Here is a 22956-nt window from a genome sequence, read left to right on the forward strand (position 1 = left end):
CATGATTCCAAATTGGCAGTGACCTTCCTGTGGCTTCTTCCTGTGAAGGTTTAAGTCTGGATGCAAAAGCTCCGACCACTGTGTACAATTATATGCTAGTTTAACGAGCGGGGCTACCTTCTACTGTTGTTGTCTGCACTCTTTGCCGTAAATGTTAGAGTTTGTTGACTGACTTCTTTAAACGTTTCCTGCTGGACCTGGCACTAGGATCACAAAGTCAAAGGCAGGCTTAATCATCGATGCCCAGGAACACGACATTGCTCCTCACTGACTTGTGTTCTCCTGATCTTACTCATTGGTGTTCTGCAATGTTTAGCCTGGGAATCATACACTGTATCTGGCTAGACTCGTCCCTACTGTTGCGCCGTCTGGTGTTAGGATGAACAGCACTCCTGCGTATGTTTCCGTGTGCTGTCTGCTGAAGGCCATCGTAAACCCCTCCAGTTAGCTCATCACGCCACGGGGAAGCATTTTATCTTATCACCGCTCAGTTTCTAGACAGACAGTGTTTTAGCTCCTGTTCCATCTGAAGCGTCTCAGCTAACCTTTGAAGCTTGGTAAGAAAATGCAGTACAAATGGTTTTATTACCAGGGCCGTTTGTTAGTCCACACAGCGTGATGATGGCTGTGTTCTCTGTCTGCCCTTTGGATAATTTTATTTTTATTCTGGGACCGTCCAGTTCCTGGCGTCTCCTGTCTGGGGGCTCCAAGCTTGAGGGGTCTCCGAGTCTTGCTTCTGTCTCCTTGTTCTCTGTCTTTACACCTGGCTCCTGGTTATCTCTGGTCGGTCCTGATGTCGGACCACCCATCCCGTAAAAGGATTGTTTGGTTAAGTTTGCTGTGTTTAGAAAAAAATGGAATCTGAGAGCCTCTAGAAATTGGTCCAAGAACCTTTTCTTTTAAAAGTTACATTGTGTGTGTGTGTGTGCTTGTGTGTGTTTGTGTATGTGTATGTATGTGTATGTTTGTGTATGTGTGTGTATATGTGTACATGTTTGTGTATGTGTGTGTTTGTATGTGTGTATGTATATGAGTTTGTGTATGTGTGTGTTTATATATATATGTGTGTTTGTGTGTATATGTGTACATGTTTGTGTGTTTGTGCTTGTGTGTGTTTGTATGTATGTGTATGTGTGCTTGTGTATATGTATGTGTATGTGTATCTTTGTATATGTGTGTATGTGTGTGTGTGTGTGTGTGTGTGTGAAAGTGCATCTGAGGAGGTCAGAGGACAACTTGTGGAAGTCACATTTCTCCTTCTCTCCCATGGGTCCTAGTCATCAAACTCAGGTTATCAGCTTGGTGGCAAGTTCCTTTACCCCCTGAACCAGCTCACCTGCCCAAAGTCTTTTTCTTTCTTTTTAAACGTTAACTATATACAAATGCTAGGAGCACACGATATTGGTTTTTGTGAGCTCCTTCGCCTCATTGAAGCAGGCTCAAGAGACGTGCAGTGTTTCGGGGTAATTCACGTGATCCACCCATGAGACTGGCATAGAGAAATTTGTTTTGAGCCACTTGACACGATGGCAGGGCAGAGTGGGAGGGGCAGGCTCGCTCAGTCCTGAAGACGCTGCTGCGGAGGGTGGAGAGAGCCGTCCGAAGGCGTTTTAGAGAACCCTTGGAGCATGTGGTCTTGGCTGGCTGTATGCTGGCTCCTTCCTTCCCTCTCGTCAGGTTAATTGCAGTGGATTTAAAATGCACTCCTGGTAAATTGTATTAGCATTTACATTTTTTCCCCCTGTGTGTTAGCTCAAGGATATAATGCACTCAAAGTTTGTTTTTTCTTGAATGCCAAACTCAACAATCTCAAGTGGTTAGGTAATTGCTAATTATAAAAGCGAAGCACATTAGAAACCCGGGACGATATCACTTATTCCTATTATGGCCACATAAAATTATTTTTAATTGTTAAAGGCAAGGGCTTGATTATTTCTCAAGCATAATAAAATAGCTCCTCCTGTAAGTTATATAACCTTAAATTACTTTTTATTTTGCCTTCATCACCCATTGTGTTGGTGTTCGTTTTATTTCAGACATAGTCTCACACTGTAGCCCAGGCTAGCCTGGAATCTACTCTGTAGCCCAGGCTAGCCTAACATTTTACCAGTCCTCTTACCTCAGCCTCTTGGGTGCTGGATTGTAGGTGGGTACCACTTGGCTCTATATTATCTGTTTTAAAAATATAATTTTGTATTTCTGTCCTTAGCCCCGAGGGCAGGCTAAGGAGCCTCGTCCTGGAAGCCCCAGGTTCTTTGCTTCTGCTGCTCTCTTTACCTTCTCTTGTGATCTTTTTGTTTTGTTTTTATCTTGTACGTGTGTGTCCTTTGGTGAATCAGATACGCTATGCCCCTCAGACACTGTGTGAATGAGTGTCTCAGAGCAGGGCTCCTTTCTGGGCTGGCTAGGAAACTCAGGGGTGAGGAGCTCCACGGTACACAGCGGCCAGGGAACTCAGCACTGACGTGCTCACGGCTCACACCAGAGCCTCGGTGTCCCCTGTCGTCTGTCGCCATTACCATCCTCTCTCTGGGAGGGTGAGCCTTCAGCTTTCCCTGGGTTTCTAGGCGTTTTCATTGTGGAGGTGCACAGGATGACTGCTCCTTGAATCATCCATGACGTTGGTTGTCAGTTACAGTTCTGGGTACATACACACATATACGCACACATATACACACAAATACATACACATATAGGCACACACATACACACATACATACATAGACACACATTTACACACATACAAACACAGGTACACAGACACACATTTACACACAGACACACAGACACAGACGACACATATATACATACGTTCACATACATATACACATACACATAAACACACATACACACACACAGAAATACACACACACACACACACACACACAGAGTCATAGGAAGGGCCACCTTTTCCACGAGGGTGCGAAGGCTTGAGAAAACGGTTACTGTTTTCCTCTTCCCTCTATCTTGAAAGTCATGTCCTATGAGCCACATGGAGTTAACAGGGCTCACACAGGAAGGGGAAGTTGGTCAGTCTGGCAAGAGGGTAAAAGGCGGAAGAAAGCAGGGCCGTTTGCTGATTGGTTCTGAGCCTGGTTACGTGGTCCTGGCTAACAGTCACAGCTGCCCTCTATCCCCACTCCCACCCCTCTGCTGGCACAGTCACCTGGGCTCCCTGTCCAATTCAAGGTGCTGAGTTATAAACACATTATTTCAGGAAAGCCCTGAGGGATAAAGTTTATCCTCATTTCCCAGCCTGAAGTTTTCTTTTCCTTGTCTCCTCACTTTAGGCTTCCTGCTATTTAAAGACTTTTGCTTGAATGAAATTGGCGAAGCGGTGCCTCAGGTGAAATTTTATGAAGAGGTAAGACTCGGGCCTCTCGTGAAATTCCCTTCCAAAGGGTGAGCGTTGGAGAAATCTTAACGATTGTAAACACTTATGTAATTCAGTTCATTAAAATCCTTCTAGGCACTGATGTCTCAGCCCCAACGCTCATGGCCACAAGCCAGGGCTGATGCCCACACATCCCAGGCTTCAAAGCAGCAGCGGTTCTCAGCCTGCGGCGGGGGGGGGGGGGGGTGCCAACCTCTTTGGGAGTTGAGCAGCCCTTCCACAGGGGTCACGTGTCAGACAGACATCCTGCATACCATATGTTTACATTATGATTCGCAACAGTTGCAAAATGATTCACAACAGTAGCAAAATTACAGTTATGAAGTAGCAACAAAATTATTAATGGTTGGGGGCACACCACAGCGTGAGGGACTGACGGGGTCGTGGCATCAGGAAGGTGAGAACCGCCGCCCTAGAGGCTTTGGAGTGCAGTTGTGGCGGTCAGCATCCTTGGGCCTGGTAGCTTTCCCGAAGGACAGCGTGGCTAGTGACAGAAGCCTTACAGGATGCCCAGGGCTCCAAAGCCAACGGGAGACTGAGAGGAATGGAAGCAAAGCCCTGGAGATGCAGAGCTTGGATTATAGAAAGGTGGGGCTGGGACACAGCGGTGGCCACAGTGGGTGTGTGGCCAAGCAGAGACTGGCTGTCTATGGGCGTATGCTATCACTCCTGTTCTTCAGTGTGGAGACTCATCACCTGAGTGAGTACCAGGTCAGCTCTCCTACCATTGTGAAATGTGTGCAGCTGTCAGGAAGTCCTCTGGGCAGGTGCATCCCAACTCACAGCCTGTTCTGGAGAGGTGACTCAGCAGTGAAGAGCACTGACTGCTCTTCCGAAGGTCCTGAGTTCAAATCCCAGAAATCACATGGTGGCTCACAACCATCTGTAATGAGATCTGACTCTCTCTTCTGGAGTGTCTGAAGACAGCTACAGTGTACTTACATATAATGAATGAATCTTTCAAAGAAAGAAAGAAAGAAAGAAAGAAAGAAAGAAAGAAAGAAAGAAAGAAAGAAAGAAAGAAAGAAAGAAAGAAAGAAAGAAAGAAAGATAGATGTGGGTTTCAGACACCGCCAGCCCTGTACTCTCTCAGCCACCAGCACATGCTCTCTCTGCGCTGTCTGACATTCGAGTGAGGTTAATCAGACTCAGGACCCAGAGCACAGGCACGGTGCTGTGCTCCATTGGTTCACAAAGCCAGGATTGTCTGTGTAGCTGTAGAAGACAGATCGTGGAAACTTCCAGGAGTGAGCATCTGAGTCGCCAGAAGCACTGTGCCCCATGGGTCCCCTGCATGCATCCCTTTACGGTTGTGTGGTTGTGTTCAGGACATTAGTTCTGGGATGGTGCTCTACTGCACCAGGTTGTTTGTATATCAGGGGACACGCTTTGGCCTCCGGTTGGCTTGGCATCTGTTCTAGCTTTCAGGCCTTCTGGTGTTAACCCTTGACTATCCTAAGACCAAAATACAACCTGAGGAGTCAACCAACCAGAGGAGTCAGCTAGGCCCCACCCCATCCTCTCTGATGACTTGGGTGCACTGTGCCTGACGTTGTCCACCTTGCAATGCTGGCGTCCACATGGCTGCTCTGTGCTTAGTTTTCAGAGACTGAGGTAGGATGCTTGGACCTGGTTATGCCAGCCTTACTGAGACCTTCTGATCCTCTTGGGATGGTCCCACAGTGTCGTCTGCCCCAAGAAGACCCCATTCCTAGCCCCAGAAGTCCCTCTGGCATAACTGTCAGTCACTGTGCTACACTGCTGACTGAATCCTTGGTGACTTCTCAGTGTGGGAACTGTCTAGCTCCCACAGGACCTCCATGGTGACACCCTCTCCCCCCACCCCCAAACTGTGACCTCATCTGCACGAGGAATCTTTGTAGGATTGACTGGTTTTCATTCTAGTGTGTGATTGACATCCTGAAAGGTCAAAGCTAGCCCCCCCGTGGAGCAAGTCCCTGTTTCTGCCAGCCCACGCTGCCAGCTCAGGTGAAACACAAAAGTAGCCTGAGGAAGGTGTCTTATTTTAATAGTTCATTGTTTTTAGTCTTGCCTTGAGTTATCGAAATAAAGAAATGTGTAAAGAAATGGGGACAGTTTTCTGACCAGGAACCTCTCAAGATCAGATTACAATAAATGGACTAATTACACGATTCCCACATGCCACAGGTGCTGCTAAAAACCCACTTCACTATGTAGTCAGCCCAAAGGCCAGCTGGGCAGCCTTTCTTGGCAGCTAGAAACACTAGAGCCTTCCTCTCTCTCTCTCTCCCTCCCTTCCCTCCTTCCTCCCTCTGTCTCTCCCTCCCCCTCCCTCCCTCCCTCCCTTCCTCCCTCCCTCCCTTCCTTCCTTCCACCTTCCTATCTAGCCCAGGCTAGACTCGGCCAAACTCTTCCTGTCTCTGCCTCCCTTCCTCTTTCCCTCCCTCCCTCCCTTCCTTCTTTCCCTTCCTTCCTTTCTTCCATCTCCCTATCTAGCCCAGGCTAGACTCGGCCAAACTCTTCCCGTCTCTGCCCCCCTCCCGAGGGCTGGGATGACAGCCATGCATACCACACCTGGCCTGTGATAATCAGGAGGGTTGGAAAATCACACTTTCATCCAGGAGGCCACTCCACCCCCAAACACACCCTTCCCTTGGGAAGATGAAAACCTCCCGATGACTTCTGGTTACTCCCCCTGCTGGAGCTCTGGTAGAGCGTGGACTCCTCCATCTCAGAGCTGAAATCCAGCCGGCTTGGGAAGATGTGTGCTTTGTAGAGAACTGGCCAGGCAAGTGGCCTCTGGCTTCCGTGCAGTGCGGGATAATTGCGGCCGGGGTAGATTTTGTTTCCACATTAAAATGCTGAGGGTCACCGCGGAGTGAAACCCGTTTATGTCTCTAGCCAGGTCTAATGTGTGGCAACCTCATTATCTCCCCGTGCAAAGCAGTCATTTTAAGGGGAATCGCTGCCTTGGTAATTTGTTTTATCTCGTGGGGAAGGGTTCCCGCCTGGGTCAGCCATAGTTCTAAATAAAGCCAGTTTCTAGGAAGCCATGAGCTAATGTTGACAACCTCCGGAAATCTAGATAAAAGAATACGAGAAACTGGACAATGAAGAAGACAGGCTTCGCCGGAGCCGGCAAATGTATGACGCCTACATCATGAGGGAGCTCCTATCCAGCACACATGTGAGTGTCCCATCCCAGTCCCCAGATGGCACCACGTGGGACATTGACAGGCATAGCACACTAACACTGACACCCTGATGGTGGTGGTGGTGGTGGTGGTGGTGGTGATGGTGATGGTGGTGGTGGTGGTGATGGTGATGGTGGTGGTGGTGGTGGTGGTGGTGGTGGTGATGGTGGTGGTGGTGGTGGTGGTGATGGTGATGGTGGTAGTGATGGTGGTGGTGGTGGTGAAGTTGATGTTGATGAAGATGATGATTAGTGCTGCTGTATCATTTAGGGGTCTAGAACTGAACCCAGGGCCTTATGCTTGCTGGGCAAATACCAGTGAGTCATCTCCCTAGCCTTGCCTCATTGGATTAAATTTAACTATACTTTAACAATGGGGTGAACCAGAGTTCTATTAATATAAATACTCAGCAATGTCTTGGGATTGATCAGGATTATAAATATTATGTTAATTTTATTCATGAGTAGTTAAGTGATGATCGAAATTATCGTCTTCCTTAGAAGTCAGATAAAAAAATCTAATTGGGATAAACTAGGTTCTAGGAAGTGACTTAGGAGAAAATGGATTAATTATTAGCAAGGTGGAAATTGCAATGTGGGTGCCTCTGTATCGGCACAGGCTGTTTTTCAAAGGGCACAGAGTTTTCACCTACTCGATCCAGGGCCCTGTGCCCACTAGCCACATGTAGCCACTTGAGTTTATTTAAAGCAAGAGATGGCTCAGCGGTTAAGAGCTCTTCCCGGAGGTCCTGAGTTCAAATCCCAGCAGTCCCATGGTGGCTCACAACCTTCTGTAATGGGATCTGATGCCCTCTTCTGGTGTGTCTGAAGACAGCTACAGTGTATTTTCATATAATAATAAATCTTTAAAAAAAAAAAAACTTTTAGAATGAGATGAAGTCACTTCAGAGATCCCCCATGAACTGTGTCTGTCCCAGGCACCTGAAGCCTCGTGTAGCCGGAGGCTCCCATTTGTGACAACACAAAGGTACAATATTACACTGTGCCCTGATGGTGGCCTGGATGGCCCAGTTGTGCCCTAGCACTTAGGATGTAGTTATAGTTTGTAGTGATGCAGGCCTGGTGGTGGCACATGCTGTGGCCTCTCTCAAAGCCTCACTGCTTTGTACCTGGGTGCCTTGGCTGGGCGTGGCTGAGCCCTGGGGCACGCATGTAGTCCGTGTGAATTTGGTTTTCCTTAGCTCAGCTGTGGGGGCACTGCGGTATGGGTTTTGTTCAAAGGACTTGTGGAGATCATCCCCCCAGGTTGAGTGAGGTTTATATTCCAGAGTTAGAGGTGGTGCTCAGAGCACACTGGGGTCGCATACTGCTTAGCTGCTTCTATCCTGAACACTACAAAGATTTAAACCAAGACTGAGAAAGCTGGCCCCTCATGACAGGCCTGTGTGTGTTTGCTGCTGTTCAGGCTGACTGACTTCTCCCCTGAGAACCTTTTCCAGCCCAGGTTTTCTGTAAAGGGGGCCACAGGAGTAAGGACAGTCAGAGTCTCAGGTAGCATGTGTTCATGTCAATTCGAATAAAGGAGACCACATTGAAAGGTTTCTGGAAGACATGGTTTGCAACCCACATCGACTGAAGTTCTGTTCAGTTTGCCCTCTGCTGGGGCTCAGTGAGACCTCTGGGCCCCAGGGCCATCTGCCGCGGAAGCCTGGCTTGTAATCCTTGTGTTGAATTCCTAGGTGCATGACCCTGCATCTGTTTCCTCTGACACAGCAGATAGTCTACATCTGTAGAACTGTTCATTAAGGAAGGAAGCAGTGGTAGGACTCCTGACATTCTGTTGCCATGGGAACCTTGACCTGCTGAGGGGTCCTATTCTGGGCACCCAAGGAAGCACTCTGGATACCCAGAGAGACAGTATGTGCATGGATTGTCTGCAGAGAGCCCATGGGTCACTCTTAGGGAATCACTGTGTTGAGACATCTGTTGTAATGTGTGATCTAGACATGTCACCTCCTTATTTTAAAAAATGCTGTTCCCTTCCTTCCTTCCTTTTTTTTCTTTTTAAAGCAATTCTCAAAGCAAGCTGTAGAACACGTCCAGAGCCATCTCTCCAAGAAGCAGGTGACGGCTACTCTTTTTCAGGTAAGATTAGATTACTCCAAAACAAATGTCCCAGCTTGCCTCCCTCGAAGTCTTGGCAATGCTTCCTCAGCTCGTCAGACACACTGAGGTTTCTGGCTGTCTGCTCAGAGCACGCAGGTCCTCTTGCTGCAACCCGCTGCAAGTGCCGACAGCCATCACAGACGTTCCTGCAAAGGGGCCGCTGGCTGCGGTGGTCTTGTAACTGTATGTTCTGGAAATCCGTTGAGCTAAGACAGAGCCTTAGCTGAGCCTTCCTCAATGTCTGGGAGAAGTGTGGGTGATGTGGCTTGTGGTGGTTATCCTCTGGATTAAGTGGGATTTATGTTCCAGAGTTAGAGGTGATGCTCCGAGAACGATGGGGTCGCATACCGCTTGACTGCTTCTATCCTGAACATTACAGAGGTTTAAACCAAGGCTCGGAAAGCTGGCCCCATTGGAAAGATGATGCGGTCATGCCTGCCACATTTGTGTTCTGAGGAGTTCTTAGAATCCCGTAATCCAGCTCCGCTTCCATTCCAGCTGGCACTGTGCTTCAGCGTTTTCCTCAGAGCGTGAGACTCCTGGGGAAATTCTAGTTCTCCGCCACCTTGTTATCTCATAGCCTGGTAGCTGAGGAGAAGAGCATAGTGTCTTTTTAGGTTGTCCTCATCCCTGCCTCGCAGGTTACAGGGAGATTTGGAGGGTGAGCACACAGGGTGCTTTGTGGGGGACCTGCTCTTCTCACTGTTCCTCAGATGAAAGCTGAGACCAGATATGCTGTGTTTTATAAAAAATAAGGAGAGGAGAGAAGGAATATGTTTGGTGGATGTGCAGTCCGGTGTCGGGGAAGCGGGTGGCTCCTCAGGCCCATGCTGAGGCATCCCTTCCCCCCCCCCCCCAGGGACCAGTCACATGACAGTATCGTATAGACTAGAGGTTATCCCGGGCGTGAGGAGGGGAGTTGAGCGGGGAGTAGAGAGAGGGAGAGCAGAAGTAAAGAGACAGAGCAGGAGAAGAGAGTGTGAGAGAGCGAGAGAGCGAGAGAGAAGAAGCAACAGAAGGAGGAGGAGGAGGAGAGGGAGGAGGAGGAGGAGGAGGGGCAGGCAGCCCCTTTTATAGGGAGTCAGGCACACCTGGCTGTTGCCAGGTAATTGTGGGGCAGCACCTAGAAGAGATGCTAACAAGATGCCTTACAGTGAAAGCAGCAGTGGTGCTGACGTCCACATCGCCACACCGTATTTACAGTGTGAGTGCTTTGGCTTTCAGCTGATTCCCACAGATAGTCCCTAGCCAGTCACACGGACATTGCTGAACTGTACCTTACACCACACCGCACGCCTCTTGAGGTTCCCGAGAGGGGCATGAGATACAGCACTAAAGTAACATTTATCTTCAAGAATCAACAGTGACTGCTTGCAGTAAAGAGTCTTAACTCTTCGTTTATTTAACTCTTTATTATTAATTATTTATTTATATTAGCTGTTTGGGATACTGTGTCCACTCTGAGGAGTGGAGGCCCAGGCAGTCAGGCTAGCCTCTGCTGCTAGCTTCTAGACTGCATTTCTAGAAGAGACACTGGCAGGGGCTTATTCTTTAATAGTTTCTCTTTCCTGAGAACATGCAGAGTCCCCAGAGACCTACATTGATCCCTTCTGAGCACCTTGGTGCCCTCTCCACCTCCTGCTTCTGGGACGTCCCTTTAGTTCAGCATGCTGGGGACCAGGCTTCCAACATGTGACCCTGACATGAGTAAACCACATCTCACCCTTGGCACCCCCTTCTCCATTCAAGTTTAGCCTCAGTAACAATGAAACAAGATCACTACAGGCAGGAGTTACAGCGACTGAAGAAGTTATCATGCTGGCTCCGGGACACACCCACCTACAAGCTATTTCTTCAGCACCTTGGCGCCGTTAGTGTGGCTTAGTACAACCTAGTGATGAATTGGATGCATGGCTAGATGGACAGACAGAAGGGCCATTGTCTTGTGAAGTCACCTGAAGTTTACAATGCGACACAAATGGTCAAAGTCCATGCAAAAGGATCAGTTGATATATTGAATATATTTTCCAATCTGCTTTTGAGAGAAATAATTACATAGGCACATTTGGAGGTGAGAGAGGGGCCTAGCTAGACACAGGAGAGGGGCCTGACTGCAGAGGAGAAGGGCCTGCTGCGGGTGACTAAAAGGTGCTCTGTCTTGTGCCCCATAGGTGACATTCTTAAATTTAATTTACTTGGTCATTGTTTGTTATATGTGACTTCCCACTTTTACAGGTTGAAGTAACTGAGGACTCTAGTGGGATGTGTGCTCTCATCCCTACTGCTGAATGCTGGCTTTGTCTCCCTTCACTGGTCTGTGAGTGTGTGAGCATGTGCATGTCTGAGTGTGTGTGTGTGTGTGTTTAGTGTATCTGCATATGTGCATGTGAGAATGTGTGTATTGTGTATATGCATACATGTGTGCATATTTGTGTGTGTGCATGTGAACATATATGAGTATATGTGTACATTTTGTGTGTGCATGTGTGAGTGTGTGTGAGTAGTGTTTGCATCCACATGTGCATGTTCACATGTGTGCAAGTGAGAGTACATGTGTGTGTGTGCATGTGGGAGTGTGCATGTGTGCATTGTGAGTAGTGTGTACATGTGTAAGTGTGTGTATGAGTAGTGTATGTGCATGTTTGTGTGTGGGCATGTGAGAATGCATATGTATGTGTGTGAGTGTGTGTGAGTGTGTGTGAGTGTGTGTGAGTGTGTGTGTATGTTGGTTCTATAAAGTACCTGACAAAAGCCACCTAAGGATCGCAGGGTTTGTTGGGGTCTGCAGCCCACAGGGACACAGCCACCATGGCAGAGAAGGTGTAGTAGCAGGAGTCCACAATCAGGAAGCCAAGGGGAGGAAGCAGCTGCTCCTGTAATGGAGCCACTCCCTGAGTCCATATGGCGATTCTGGACCCTCTTGGGTTGGCTATCAGTAGCTACCAGTGCATGTCTGATTTGTTAAAACATGGCCAGGTGGTAGTCAAGGGGTCCTGTAGAGACTTAGCTACCCCTTCATTACTAGGAAGAACAGAGCATTTGATGGGACAGAAACATGAAATATGACCAAGCACACTGATCCCTGAGGAGAAAGTCTATTGGAGGAACATGGGACCTCACTACTGAGTCCCCACCTGGGCTCCCTGCTGCCAGGCCACTCCCTTCTCCCTCCGTCTCTACTTGTTTTGATATACTCTCAGTGAAGACACAGAAAGGGTTCAATTTCCCATCATCCAACGCATCAAACATATCAAGATATTTTCCCAAAAGATCTGATGAACTCTGGTGAACTCCAGAGCATGGCCGTCTGCCAGCTTCTTGTTCTCAAGTGGAGCGTGTGGAACCGAAATCATGGCTCAGTGTGAGGAGGAGCAGAGCTGAGTCAGAGAGTGGTTGTTCTCCATCAGAGGAACTTGGAGATCTCTGCATCTCCCAGGGTACTCCTCAGAAGCCCTGACCACACCCATTCCACCCTACAGCCTCCTTCTCTGTCCCTGAGTCTAAAAGGTATAATACTAATTAACTAATTAATATGGCCAATTAGGACAAGGAACTGTGGGTCTATCAGCTTCTGGTCTTTAAAACAGTCCCAATGGACGAGGCATGTAGCAAGGCATGCTGGGAAACTCACTCACAGGATGCGTAGCAAGGCATGCTGGGAAACTCACTCAGAGGGCCCAGTGCCCGAGGTAAACGCAGGGCCCACTTTTCAGAAATTAGTCTGAATTCCAAGATGGCGGTAGAGGGCCACATAGCTAAGGGCTGCAACTTTTTATGTGCCTAAGGAAGACAACTCCCATCAGTAAGGAAGTGACAGCGGCTCATGAAGTGCTGTGTGCAATGCTGATGGAGATGATAGTCCTGGAATGAGCCCGGTCATGCTGCGGGGGCAGTGAGGGGGCAAGCATGGGGACAGAATCTTGTGGGTAGCATCTCCGGGTAGCGGGGTTGCTCACTCAGGCCCAAGGCCACCAGCAGCCTTTCTCTGATTCATTCCTATTTACACTGTGACCTTTCTTTTCTATTCTTTGCAGCCGTACATAGAAGAAATCTGCGAAAGCCTCCGAGGGGATATTTTCCAAAAGTTTATGGAAAGGTATGCAGCTTGGTGTATGCATGATGCCTTCCCCTCCACAGACTCTTCCTTGCCGGGACCCCCGGCCAGCCCTTTGTGACACTTCCTCCTTGATGCTTTATGTTATAGCTCTGGGGAGGCTAGCCCTAGATCCCCACATTCTACTCCAATATGTTCTAAGACTGAGACAGCCTGGGGAACTTCCACTTTACAAGGATCATAAGGGAGGCCTTTGCTAATTTGGTGTAGTGGCTGTGTTTTATCTGATTCACATCTTAGGATCTTGAGACATGTCTCCTAAGGCAGGGCAAGCCTGGGAAAGGACAGACTGTGTACTCACGGGGGCATTGTTTGCACACTTAATCAATTCATGTCCATGGGTTTCTAGGCTGCAGAGCAGTGTGTCATCCGGTACTCCCTTGAGCTGTTTACGCATGTGTCTTGCAGTCACAGGACTCCGAGCCTCCGAGGGCAGCCCCCTGTGTGTGTTCCCCTTGACTGCACGGGTTGTGATTCTACTAGAATGGAGAGATAGTTTATCCTGGAATGCACTCAGTATCTTGGGGACTGACATTCGTGTATGTGATCCTTGGCCTCTGATCATGGGGCCGGCAGAAAGCTCTGGAAAGATGTTTAGTAAAGACAGAGAGGAATGCAGGCTCAGAGCTGAGCTTTGGCCTCTGGGAGGGGGCCAGCCCCACTGCCTAGAGTTCTCCAGTCTGACTCCTGACTAGGAATCCATCTCAGTCTTGTGTGACTGGGTTCCACTTGTTCTGTGCCCTGAGACTGGTCTGTCTTTACCTCAGGAGTTGGTGATCCCTCATCGTGGGATACCAGGGGTATAACTTGCTTTATAGGTGACACACACAAAAGCACATGCCTTGCTCCACGCCTTGTCCACATGGACGTGCGTGCGCACAGCAGTTACCGACTTAAGTGTTCTCCTAGGATGCTGGCACCTGTGACTTTATAAGATCCTCCTCCTCCGCCCCTCCATTTATAAAGAACCTTGGATTTTGTGTCTTTATGAGGAATTAGTCAGGGACTAGGTGAGATGCAACCTCTGGTCCTCCTCACCCCTCCTTTCCCCTATCGCTCTCTTCCCTTCCTCTGCCCTCCCTCTCTTCCCTCCTCCATTTCTCCCTTCCTTACTCCCCCCTCCTTTCTCCTTTCTCTAGCCCTAAGGATTGAATCCAGTGCCCCATACCTGTCAGGGAGACATTCTACCACCAAGCTGCACTGCCCCAGCCTGCATTCTGCATTTCTTCTGGACCTCTGTAATAGCAGCACCACACCGACATTCTGCTCATTGCCGGATAAGCAAACATAGTGCTGTCTGTGTTAAGGAGGGTAGACGTGTGTCCACTGAGTCCATTTGTCCTTTGGGTTGTTTAGAACAGAAGTGGAAATCTCTAGGGACTAAAGACCGTTGGCAGTCAGAGCCCAAGGTCTCCGTGGGGTCAGAGGGTAAACCTTGGATGTGGGAGGGGCTCAGGCTCACCTGCTGCCACTCCAGCACTGATTCTGATGCTCAGGACCAGCGCGTCCTTGTGTGGGCTGGGCTCCCAGCCCCCCAGCTCTCAGCCTCTGTGCTCCCCAAAAGCAGCCGGAGCCTGGGAGCCAGGGAGCCAGGGGAGCCGCAGCCATGCTGCTGAGGTTTCCCCGTCCTCCCAGCAGGTGGCAGGGCTCACAAGAAAGCCCTGAGTGCACCACCCACCTGCCTGCACAGCTCAGGTGATGTCAAGGCCTGCGCTTTCCAAACCCAAGCTTCACACTCTCAGCGAGCACGCGTGTTTTTCAGACATTTATGAATGAAGACATTTATGAACGTCGCGTTAACAAGCGACGAAAAGACCAGTGCGAAGTACAGTATCTCTGCTGTACTCCATGCGTCTCTGAGGAGTTCAGGAGCCTCTTAGTCTGGACCCATCTGCCCACCCACACATGTCCTTTGCCCAGTTCCATTGGCTGGCCCTGGTCTTGGCAGTTGTAGAGTTGGGTCAGGATGTCCCCGTTCATGGAGCTGTTGAAAGGAGTCAGTGAGCCTTGTGGATTGGACATGCGGTGACCGCAGGCTGTGCTTGCTGCTCTTGGAGTTATTTGTGTGCATTGCTTGTCTTTTTCACTGTTTAGAACCGAAGGTCTAAAAGAGTGGTCATGAGTCATCCGTAGCTACAAATTGAAATGTCCCTTGTGTACAGAAGAAGCCGATTCTGGGAGGTAGTGATTCTCACTGGTCTCAAAGTGGCAACTTTGTTGCACTGATTTGCATCAATACACTGTTAAATCAAATTATACATGGGGCATGTGACACTTGAGGAGAGCCACGGAGGCTTTCATTTAAACAGAAAAATATTTTATTTTGCGAATTGTATCTCATCATACCTTCATTTAAACAGAAAAATATTTTATTTTGTGAATTCTATCTCATCATATCTACCCTCCTCCCTCCCGCTCCTCCTCCTCCCTCCAGCTATTCCTCCTCCCTCAAGCTACTCCTCCTCCCTGCAGGTACTCTTCCCTCCAGCTGCTCCTCCTCCCTCAACTTCTCCTCCCTCCAACTCCTCCCTCCATCTCCTCTTCTTCCCTCCAGCTCCTTCTCCCTCCAGCTCCTCTTCATCCCTTTAGCTCCTCCTCCATCCAGCTTTTCCTCCCTCCAGCTATTCTCACATTTGTCTCCCCCCAAGTTCACGGTCTTGTCTATAATGGCTATTGCTATGTATATATACGTGTGAATTTATATGTATAAATACATGTGAATATACTCACACAGGTATGTAACCTGAGTCTATTTATCTCACATGTACATGTATGCAGAGCTGGTCACAGGGGATTAAAACTATGTGGGTACTCATCCTTGGAATAGACTGGTTTTCATTTAGGGGTGGGACCCTGTGAAATGTCTCCTGTGCCCATGTAGGTCACCTAGTGTTGCCACTGTGCTAGTCTTATTCCAGCAACCATATTGCTAAGGGTTCATGGGTGTAGCGTCCCTGTCATGCATTGGTCCTCTGGTCTTATAATCTTTCTGCTCTCTTTTCCAAAATCTTCCTGACCCACGGGTACATGGGTAGCATTGGAGGTGTGCCAGTTGCGGTGTCTGAGAATGTTTTTCTTGTGTGAGAGGCAGCACAGGAGCTAGATCCCATCCCGTGGGCTCTTCTAGAACTCCAGTTAGGTGCTTACGCAACTCTCCAGTAATTACCTATATTCTCTTTTAGCGATAAATTCACTAGATTCTGTCAGTGGAAGAACGTGGAATTGAATATTCACGTGAGTACCATACTTCTCTGCCACGCTCCTTTTAAATAAAAACTTCCTCTGCCCTAATGTCATGAGAAAATGCTTTGTTCTGGAACATTCTCCCCAAGGGTATGCAGCGCAGCACAGATGTGCTTCATACAAGTCCGGGGACTAAAAGCTGGACTCCCATGCTCAGTGATAAGCAGTTGCGACCTTAACTTTCCTTCCTCGTGTTTGTGTGAGAATGAGCTTATGTACGTAAGAAGGGCTATTTTAGGTTGCAATTGATTGACCCTTTACCAAAAATAACAGTGGCGATGCAAGCCTTCTGTTCGCTATCACGTCTGCTTGGCTTGCGCTCGTGACACACTGTGAAGTTCCCTTCACCTGCCTTACTGTAGGATATAATAAAATGAACAGAGTAGTTTTCTAGAATAAGGGTTGTTTGGTTTCCTTTTTCATACTTTGGAATAGGCAGGAGTGGGGGTTGGGTATTCAGCTCAATGATATAACACTGGGATAGCCAGTGCAGGAGTCAGTCTCTCTTTCATTCAGACACACGCACACACACACACATGCATGCACACGCACATGCACACGCACACGCGTGCGTGCGCGCGCGCACGCACACACACACACACAGAGAGAGAGAGAGAGAGAGAGAGAGAGAGAGAGGCAGACAGAGAGAGAGGCAGACAGACAGAGACAGAGAGACAGAGGGACAACAACAAACCCAGGGAGATGGAACAGAGTGACCCGTGGCCTCCGCTGTGTGATTCTTAGTTATCTTGCCATCCTCTAGGCTGAAATGTCAGTCACTCTAGGAAAGGGCCGGGCTGCAGGTCACATTTGGGTGCACACAGTTCTCTCTGTACCCTCCCCCCTCCTCATGTGGGTCTTCCGGAAATACAGGGTTTGGATCGGATAAAAGAATCAGTTGTATTTTTGTTTTCAAAGAAAGATTTGTACTTAAAGCAGTGTTGTGAGAAAAGAGCTTTTTCAAACCTTCCCCGTGCATCCTGCCTGTATCCTGGATGATTTAAAAGAAAGGGGTTGTAACATATGTATGCACACACACACACATACACACACACACACACACGCATACACATACACAGTCATACACATGCACTCACATGCACACACATACACACAATCACACACATGCACTCACACAGATATACATATACACAGTCATAAAGATGTACTCACATACACACAGACACACAAGCATACATACATATACACACAGCCTTACACATACACACATGTACATACATATACACAGTCACACAGTCATACGCATGTATCACATACTCACACATACATACGTATACACAGTCACACACAGGCATATACATACATACACATACACACAAGGATACGCGCGCACACACACACACACACACACACACACACGCATATACCTTTCTTGGCCCCTGGGCTCTGTCAATGAACAGAATATGTGTGTGAATGAAGTCTCTTTCTGTGGCTCTTTTTATGTTCGTGTGAGGAGTCCCGTCTCCCGCGGCCTGCCTCTCAGCATTTCCAGTCAGAGGGTGTTTGTCCTGAAACAGCTGCCCTCCACATGGACTCTTGCCTTCCCACCAGGACAGTGTGTAGAAGGATCTGTTTGTCCCCAAACTCTAGGCTTCCTGGTGCCTGAGATCATTTCTCATATTGTCTAGTAATTCTACTTCTGTGCTGCCCCGACACCACAGCTTGCATGACCTAAGGTTTTCAAGATCTCCTCCCTCACTTCCCCTCCCCCACATCTGCCTCCATGTTGGACCTGGTGTGCCTCGGGGCATCGGTTAAGGCAAAAGATTGTCCCTGGTTACAGTATCCTGCAGCCTCATCTCTCAGGAATCGGTCCTGGGAGTGGGAGGTGACACTGTCCTTACCCTGACTTCATGTGACTTTATGTCTTTCTTTTCTCTTGTGCCTCCACAGCTGAGCATGAACGACTTCAGTGTACACAGGATCATCGGCCGAGGAGGGTTTGGGGAAGTTTATGGCTGCAGGAAAGCAGACACCGGTAAAATGTGAGCCTTTGTCTTGTCTCACAGGATTGTTAAGGGGACCTCAGTCCACAGAACAAAAATAGATGGTTGGATTTGGTCAGGAAGCCTGGCCCTTCACTTCTTAGGGTGACTGGGAAGCTAACAGGATCCACACATGGAGTGTCCGCAGCATCGAGCCTGTCCTGGAATTGCTACCTGTTCCCCTTTGAGCTGAGCCAGCAACCATGGTGCCTTCCTTTGTGTCGGGATCCTGCTGAGCGTGTGCGCACGGCCTGACGGTACTGGCTGCTCGTTCTCCAGTGGACGGGTCTATGAAAACCATCCTGGCAAATGGTGGAGACTGGAACAGAGAGCAGAGCTTTTGGAAGGTCCCGCATCAGGGATACATTGTTGCTCTTGTTCTCAGGCTCTACCATGCGGTTAAGCTCCTTGCTGCTTCACAGACTAGTTCTTCTATAGGTCACATGACAGAGTCTCACGCAGCCCAGGCTGGCCTGATACTCGCTGTGTAGACCAGGCAGACCTCAGACTCAGAGATCCGCTTGCCTCTGCCTCAGAGCGTTCACTGACACTCTTCTCACTGTGCTTCAGTTAACAAGCCACGGTTTGAGTTCTGGACTCTGATGCCATCCCCACCCCCACCTGCTGGGCAGTTTGAAGCAAATGAGACAGTCACAGAGAATTTTCTGTCCTTAAAACTCTTGTAACAAGAATCCTCTTTCAGCTTGCCACTATTATACTGAAACGTTTCTTGCTGTCCTCTGTCTGTGATTTATAGAGCAAGCCAAATGATGGGCTGGTCGGTTTCCCTCGTGACTTTGTCATGGGCTCTTGCAAATTTTAAGTTGTGAGCAGGGCCCTTTAGTTAGCCAGGATCAGACATGTGAAATCTTCTTGTCACCTGGAAGACCGCAGGCCATTTGTGAGTGCAGGAGAATCCGGTTAGGGTCTTACGGCAAGGAGTCCAAAGAGCTAAATCCGATTGATGCATTCATCTCCTCTGCTCGATAGCACCAAAGTGCACATTAAGTATTATTTTTGCTTCTGCCCCATTTACCTAGTGCATCTCTAGCCACACGGTGAGAGGAATCCCTGTAGTATCGCATGAATTCTTTCTCCTCACGGTGGAGATTCTCCGGAGGGCACCTGGGTGCCATCTTGCTTCCTCTGGCCGCCATTTTGTTTCCTCCGGCCGCCATCTTGTTTCTTCCGGCCGCCATCTTGCTTCCTCTCGCTGTGACAGAAGTTTGTGTAGAGAAGCCTAACCTAGAAGTTTGTGTAGCCTGGTGTAAGTTCCCAGCCTAGACTCTCATCTTTATGTCTTCAGGTATGCTATGAAGTGCTTAGACAAGAAGAGGGTGAAGATGAAGCAGGGAGAGACACTGGCTTTGAACGAGAGGATCATGCTGTCTCTCGTCAGCACTGGGGTGAGTAGGTCCTGTGGCTTCGCATATCTTGTCTGTTGCTATGTCTATCCCAACTGGTCACAAAGTAGATTGATGGAGGGAGGGTTAGGGTGTGACACAGGACGGGCTCATGCTGGTTGGGCGGGGTGTGATGCCTCTGTCAGAGCTGGAGGGGAGGTCTCCAGAACCAGTACCTCTCCCAGAGCCATTCCCCTCTGCTGCCTTCCTTCCTTTCTTCCTTGCAGAGTGTGGTACCCAGAGGGCAAACAATTATGATAAGAACACACCAATGCAATTTTTAAATGGCCTGCATGAAGGAAAGCTAACCAGAGGAGGAAAGGTTGAGCCCTGCCAGCTGTAAGCCGGCAGAGGGCGGGGCCTCGACTCTGACTTATTTGTCTGGGAGTGGGTGTCAGGCATCCAAGCCTCAGCATCAGAGCTAGTGATATGGGTTGGAGAATGAACATTTGAGGAGTAGGCATGAGGCCTTGGGTTTGATCCCAGTACCATGACCACTACCACCCCACCACAACACCACCACCACCACCACCACCATCACCCACCCCCAACCCCCAATGGCCTCTATATGTTTGCACAGAGCCACCCAACAAGACAGCCCATCCAAGACAGCTCTCTTCGCAGGCACCACACGGCTGACAGCCAGTGCCCAGAGCAGGCCAGAGGCTTAGGATGGAGTTGTGCCGTGGCAGAGTATACTATACACGTGTGTCTGGCAGGTTAATGCACCCTGTAATAAGTGGAAGGCTCTGATTGTCACTGTACAGGCCATAGGTGACAATTTCTGACGGTCACCTCCTGTGGGGCCCTTCTGACTGACACAGCTGGATTCCATGCACAGTTCTCTCTGCCTACAGGATTTGAAGGCATCACATCTAAATGGCTAAGAACCAGTTTCAGCTGGTGAGAGGGCTGCAGATTCCCCAGAACAGATCTGCCCCTTCCCTTCTGGTTCTTCGCCACACTGACCCAAGCTCACCTTTCGGATCATTCCTTTGGAAGCAAAGTGGTTTTTGTGTGACCTGTTTTTATTGAATTGAGGCTGACAATGACTCTAGCCTTTCTTTTCAGAGCTTCTGGAAGAACTATTTGCTACTGAAGCAAAACAACCACGTCATTTAGGTGAACTGTAAAACGAGATCAGGGGCTCTAATTAATTCCTAATTACGCAGTTTGTCTTTCAACTCTGGACATTTAGCCCCATTTTTAATGAGTTATTCCAAAGTCCCATTGGTTTTTAAGAACTCCAGGTTGTGTGTTTTCTTTTAACATTTCCTTTATTCAGATGAGGGGGTATTGGGGTGAGAAGTACATCAGCTTTGCTTTGGTCTAGAGGAAATAAATTTGAAATCCAGGTTCTATTGGGCCACTAACCTGAACTAACTTAAGAGAATTAACCCTACTCATGTTCAGAGACTGAACTGTTTTGCTAATGACAGCCCAGGTGCTTCAGCCTGGCTCGCTATGGTAAGGTGACTTGGGACGGTCTGCACTCAGTTCTGCATGTCCTGGACACCATGTGACCCTCCTTCTGGTGTCTGCTTAGCCACTGGATCATTGAGGTTTGCCTGTCTTCTCCCCTTACTGGGTGTGTTTCACGCTGTGTCAGTGAAAAGCACCATGGGGCTTGTGGTAGGATGGTGAGAACTATAGCCAGTGGTGTTCTCTCTAGTTTCACAGAGGGGTGGCAGGGAGATGGGGTCTGCCCAAGGGGAGCAACTGAGCTCCCAACTAGTATGTTTGTGGGGGAGGGGTGTTTCCTAGGCGTGGTGGGGGAGGGGCTGCCCACAGGTGTTTTATTCAGTTCCACAGTCAGTTTGGTCAGGTGCCCGAGGGGGCCATCTGAGTGTGCCATTGGTTGTTGCCAGGCTGTGTGTTCTCCCCACAGAGGTGAGGGAAGGGTCTGGTGGCAGGTGTGGCCAGGCCAGATAATGTAGCTTTGGGTTTTCCCAGGTGGGCAGGAGTCATCCCAGGGATGTGGTCTGAGACTGGGGCAACACGCCTTGTCTGTTAGAGAAACTCAAACTTGAATGGCACCCATGGTCAGGGCTGCGCGCGCAGATCCACCCTGCTGGGACTGGGTCAGGTGGAGTCTGGACCTGGCACTGTGCAAAACCACCTTATAAGGAGCTGTGGGGGTGGGGGTGGGGGGCAGGATGCTCAGGGAATCATGGCTGGCTGCCCATTTCTTTGTGGCCCCAGGCAAGAAGTTTCCTCTTCAGGGCTTGGCTTGCTGGTCTTTAAATAAGGAAGTGAGACCAGCTGGGTTTCTTCTTCCTCCTCCTCCTCCTCCATCTTCTTCTTCCCCCTAATTCTAAATTCTAATTCTATAACTCATTCCCTATCTTGCTAAAGATGCTGGGCTGTCATTAGAAGGAGCACAGGCCACTGTGTTCCAGGATCTCCCTCTGAGGTCCCCTGGTACCCTGGGTACAGTTCCCCACCCCAGCTGGGAAAGACCCTGGCTTTGCTGAGTTTTGGGTCCACCCACTTCTCTTTTCCACTGAGCTGCCCATTAGATCACAGGGCACATGTTTGGGGGGGTGCCCACTGAGGATGAGGGGGTAAGTGTAGCAGGGGAAGGTCACGGGAAGATTTGGAGAAGATGGAGGCCTGTGTTGGTTAGTTTGAGTCAACTGGATAAGAGCTGAGAAGGGGGAACTTCAGGTGAGGAGATACCTCCATAAAATCGGGCTGTAAGCAAGCAGTGAATTTTTTTAATTAGTGACTGGTGGTGGAGGAGGACCCAGCCCCTTGTGGGTGTGGCCATCCCATTGTGGGTGGGGCCCTCTCTGGTCTGGTGGTCCTGGGTTCTATAAGAAAGCAGGCTGAGAAGCCATGAGGAACAAGTCAGTATGCAGCACCCACCGTGGCCTCTGCATCAGCTCCTTCTCTAGGTTCCTGCCCTCTTCCTGTCTTGGCCTCCTTCAGTGGACTGTGACTTAGGCTGTATAAGTCAAACGAGCCCTTTCTTCCCCAACTTAAGTCCAGTCATTCGGTTTCAGCACAGCAATAGCATCCCTAACAGAGCTCCAGAATGCCACAGGCTCACAGGAGGATAGCTCTGTGCTTTATGTACTTAAGGATGCACAACTCAGAGTCAGTAAATTCACCACCTCAGCAGACCAGAGGCCCGAAGAGGAAGCTGTCAGTCACCCTGACCCAGTTTTCTCCAGAAGATTTATGGAAATGAACCCGTCTGTACGTCCTCGGTTTATAGCGCATACTAACTCGAAATCATCCACACACCCTCGATACGGAGATTTTGGAGCCTGTTAGTGCATATTCTGTGTGTGGTTGTGTGTGCACTCTTTGGCTTGAGTGTGGAGGTGAGAGGTCAGATGTCAAGGGGTCACTCTTAGGTTGTTGACCTTCCCCTGTGTTTTGAGATAGTCTCTTTCTGACCCGGGGCTCAACAATTGGGCTAGGCTGGCTGGCTCAGGAGGCCCAGGGCTCATCTTTCTCTGCCATCACAGCTTTGGGATCCCAAGTGC

At 49.1% G+C, this 22956-nt stretch overlaps 1 protein-coding gene across 2 annotated transcripts in view; it reads left to right on the forward strand.

The window, feature by feature from the left end:
• The window catches only part of Grk3 (G protein-coupled receptor kinase 3), a 101407-nt gene that overhangs the window by 40313 nt on the left and 38138 nt on the right, over positions 1-22956 (forward strand). For both annotated transcript variants that reach the window (XM_052168950.1, XM_052168951.1), the window contains 7 exons: positions 3291-3364; positions 6462-6563; positions 8601-8675; positions 12731-12792; positions 15993-16044; positions 17968-18059; positions 19366-19465. In XM_052168950.1, the coding sequence (XP_052024910.1) occupies positions 3291-3364; positions 6462-6563; positions 8601-8675; positions 12731-12792; positions 15993-16044; positions 17968-18059; positions 19366-19465 (557 nt within the window). The remainder of the gene's footprint in view (positions 1-3290; positions 3365-6461; positions 6564-8600; positions 8676-12730; positions 12793-15992; positions 16045-17967; positions 18060-19365; positions 19466-22956) is intronic.

This window comes from Apodemus sylvaticus, chromosome 22 (genome assembly GCF_947179515.1).
Source record: "Apodemus sylvaticus chromosome 22, mApoSyl1.1, whole genome shotgun sequence".
Taxonomy (NCBI): Eukaryota; Metazoa; Chordata; class Mammalia; order Rodentia; family Muridae; genus Apodemus; species Apodemus sylvaticus.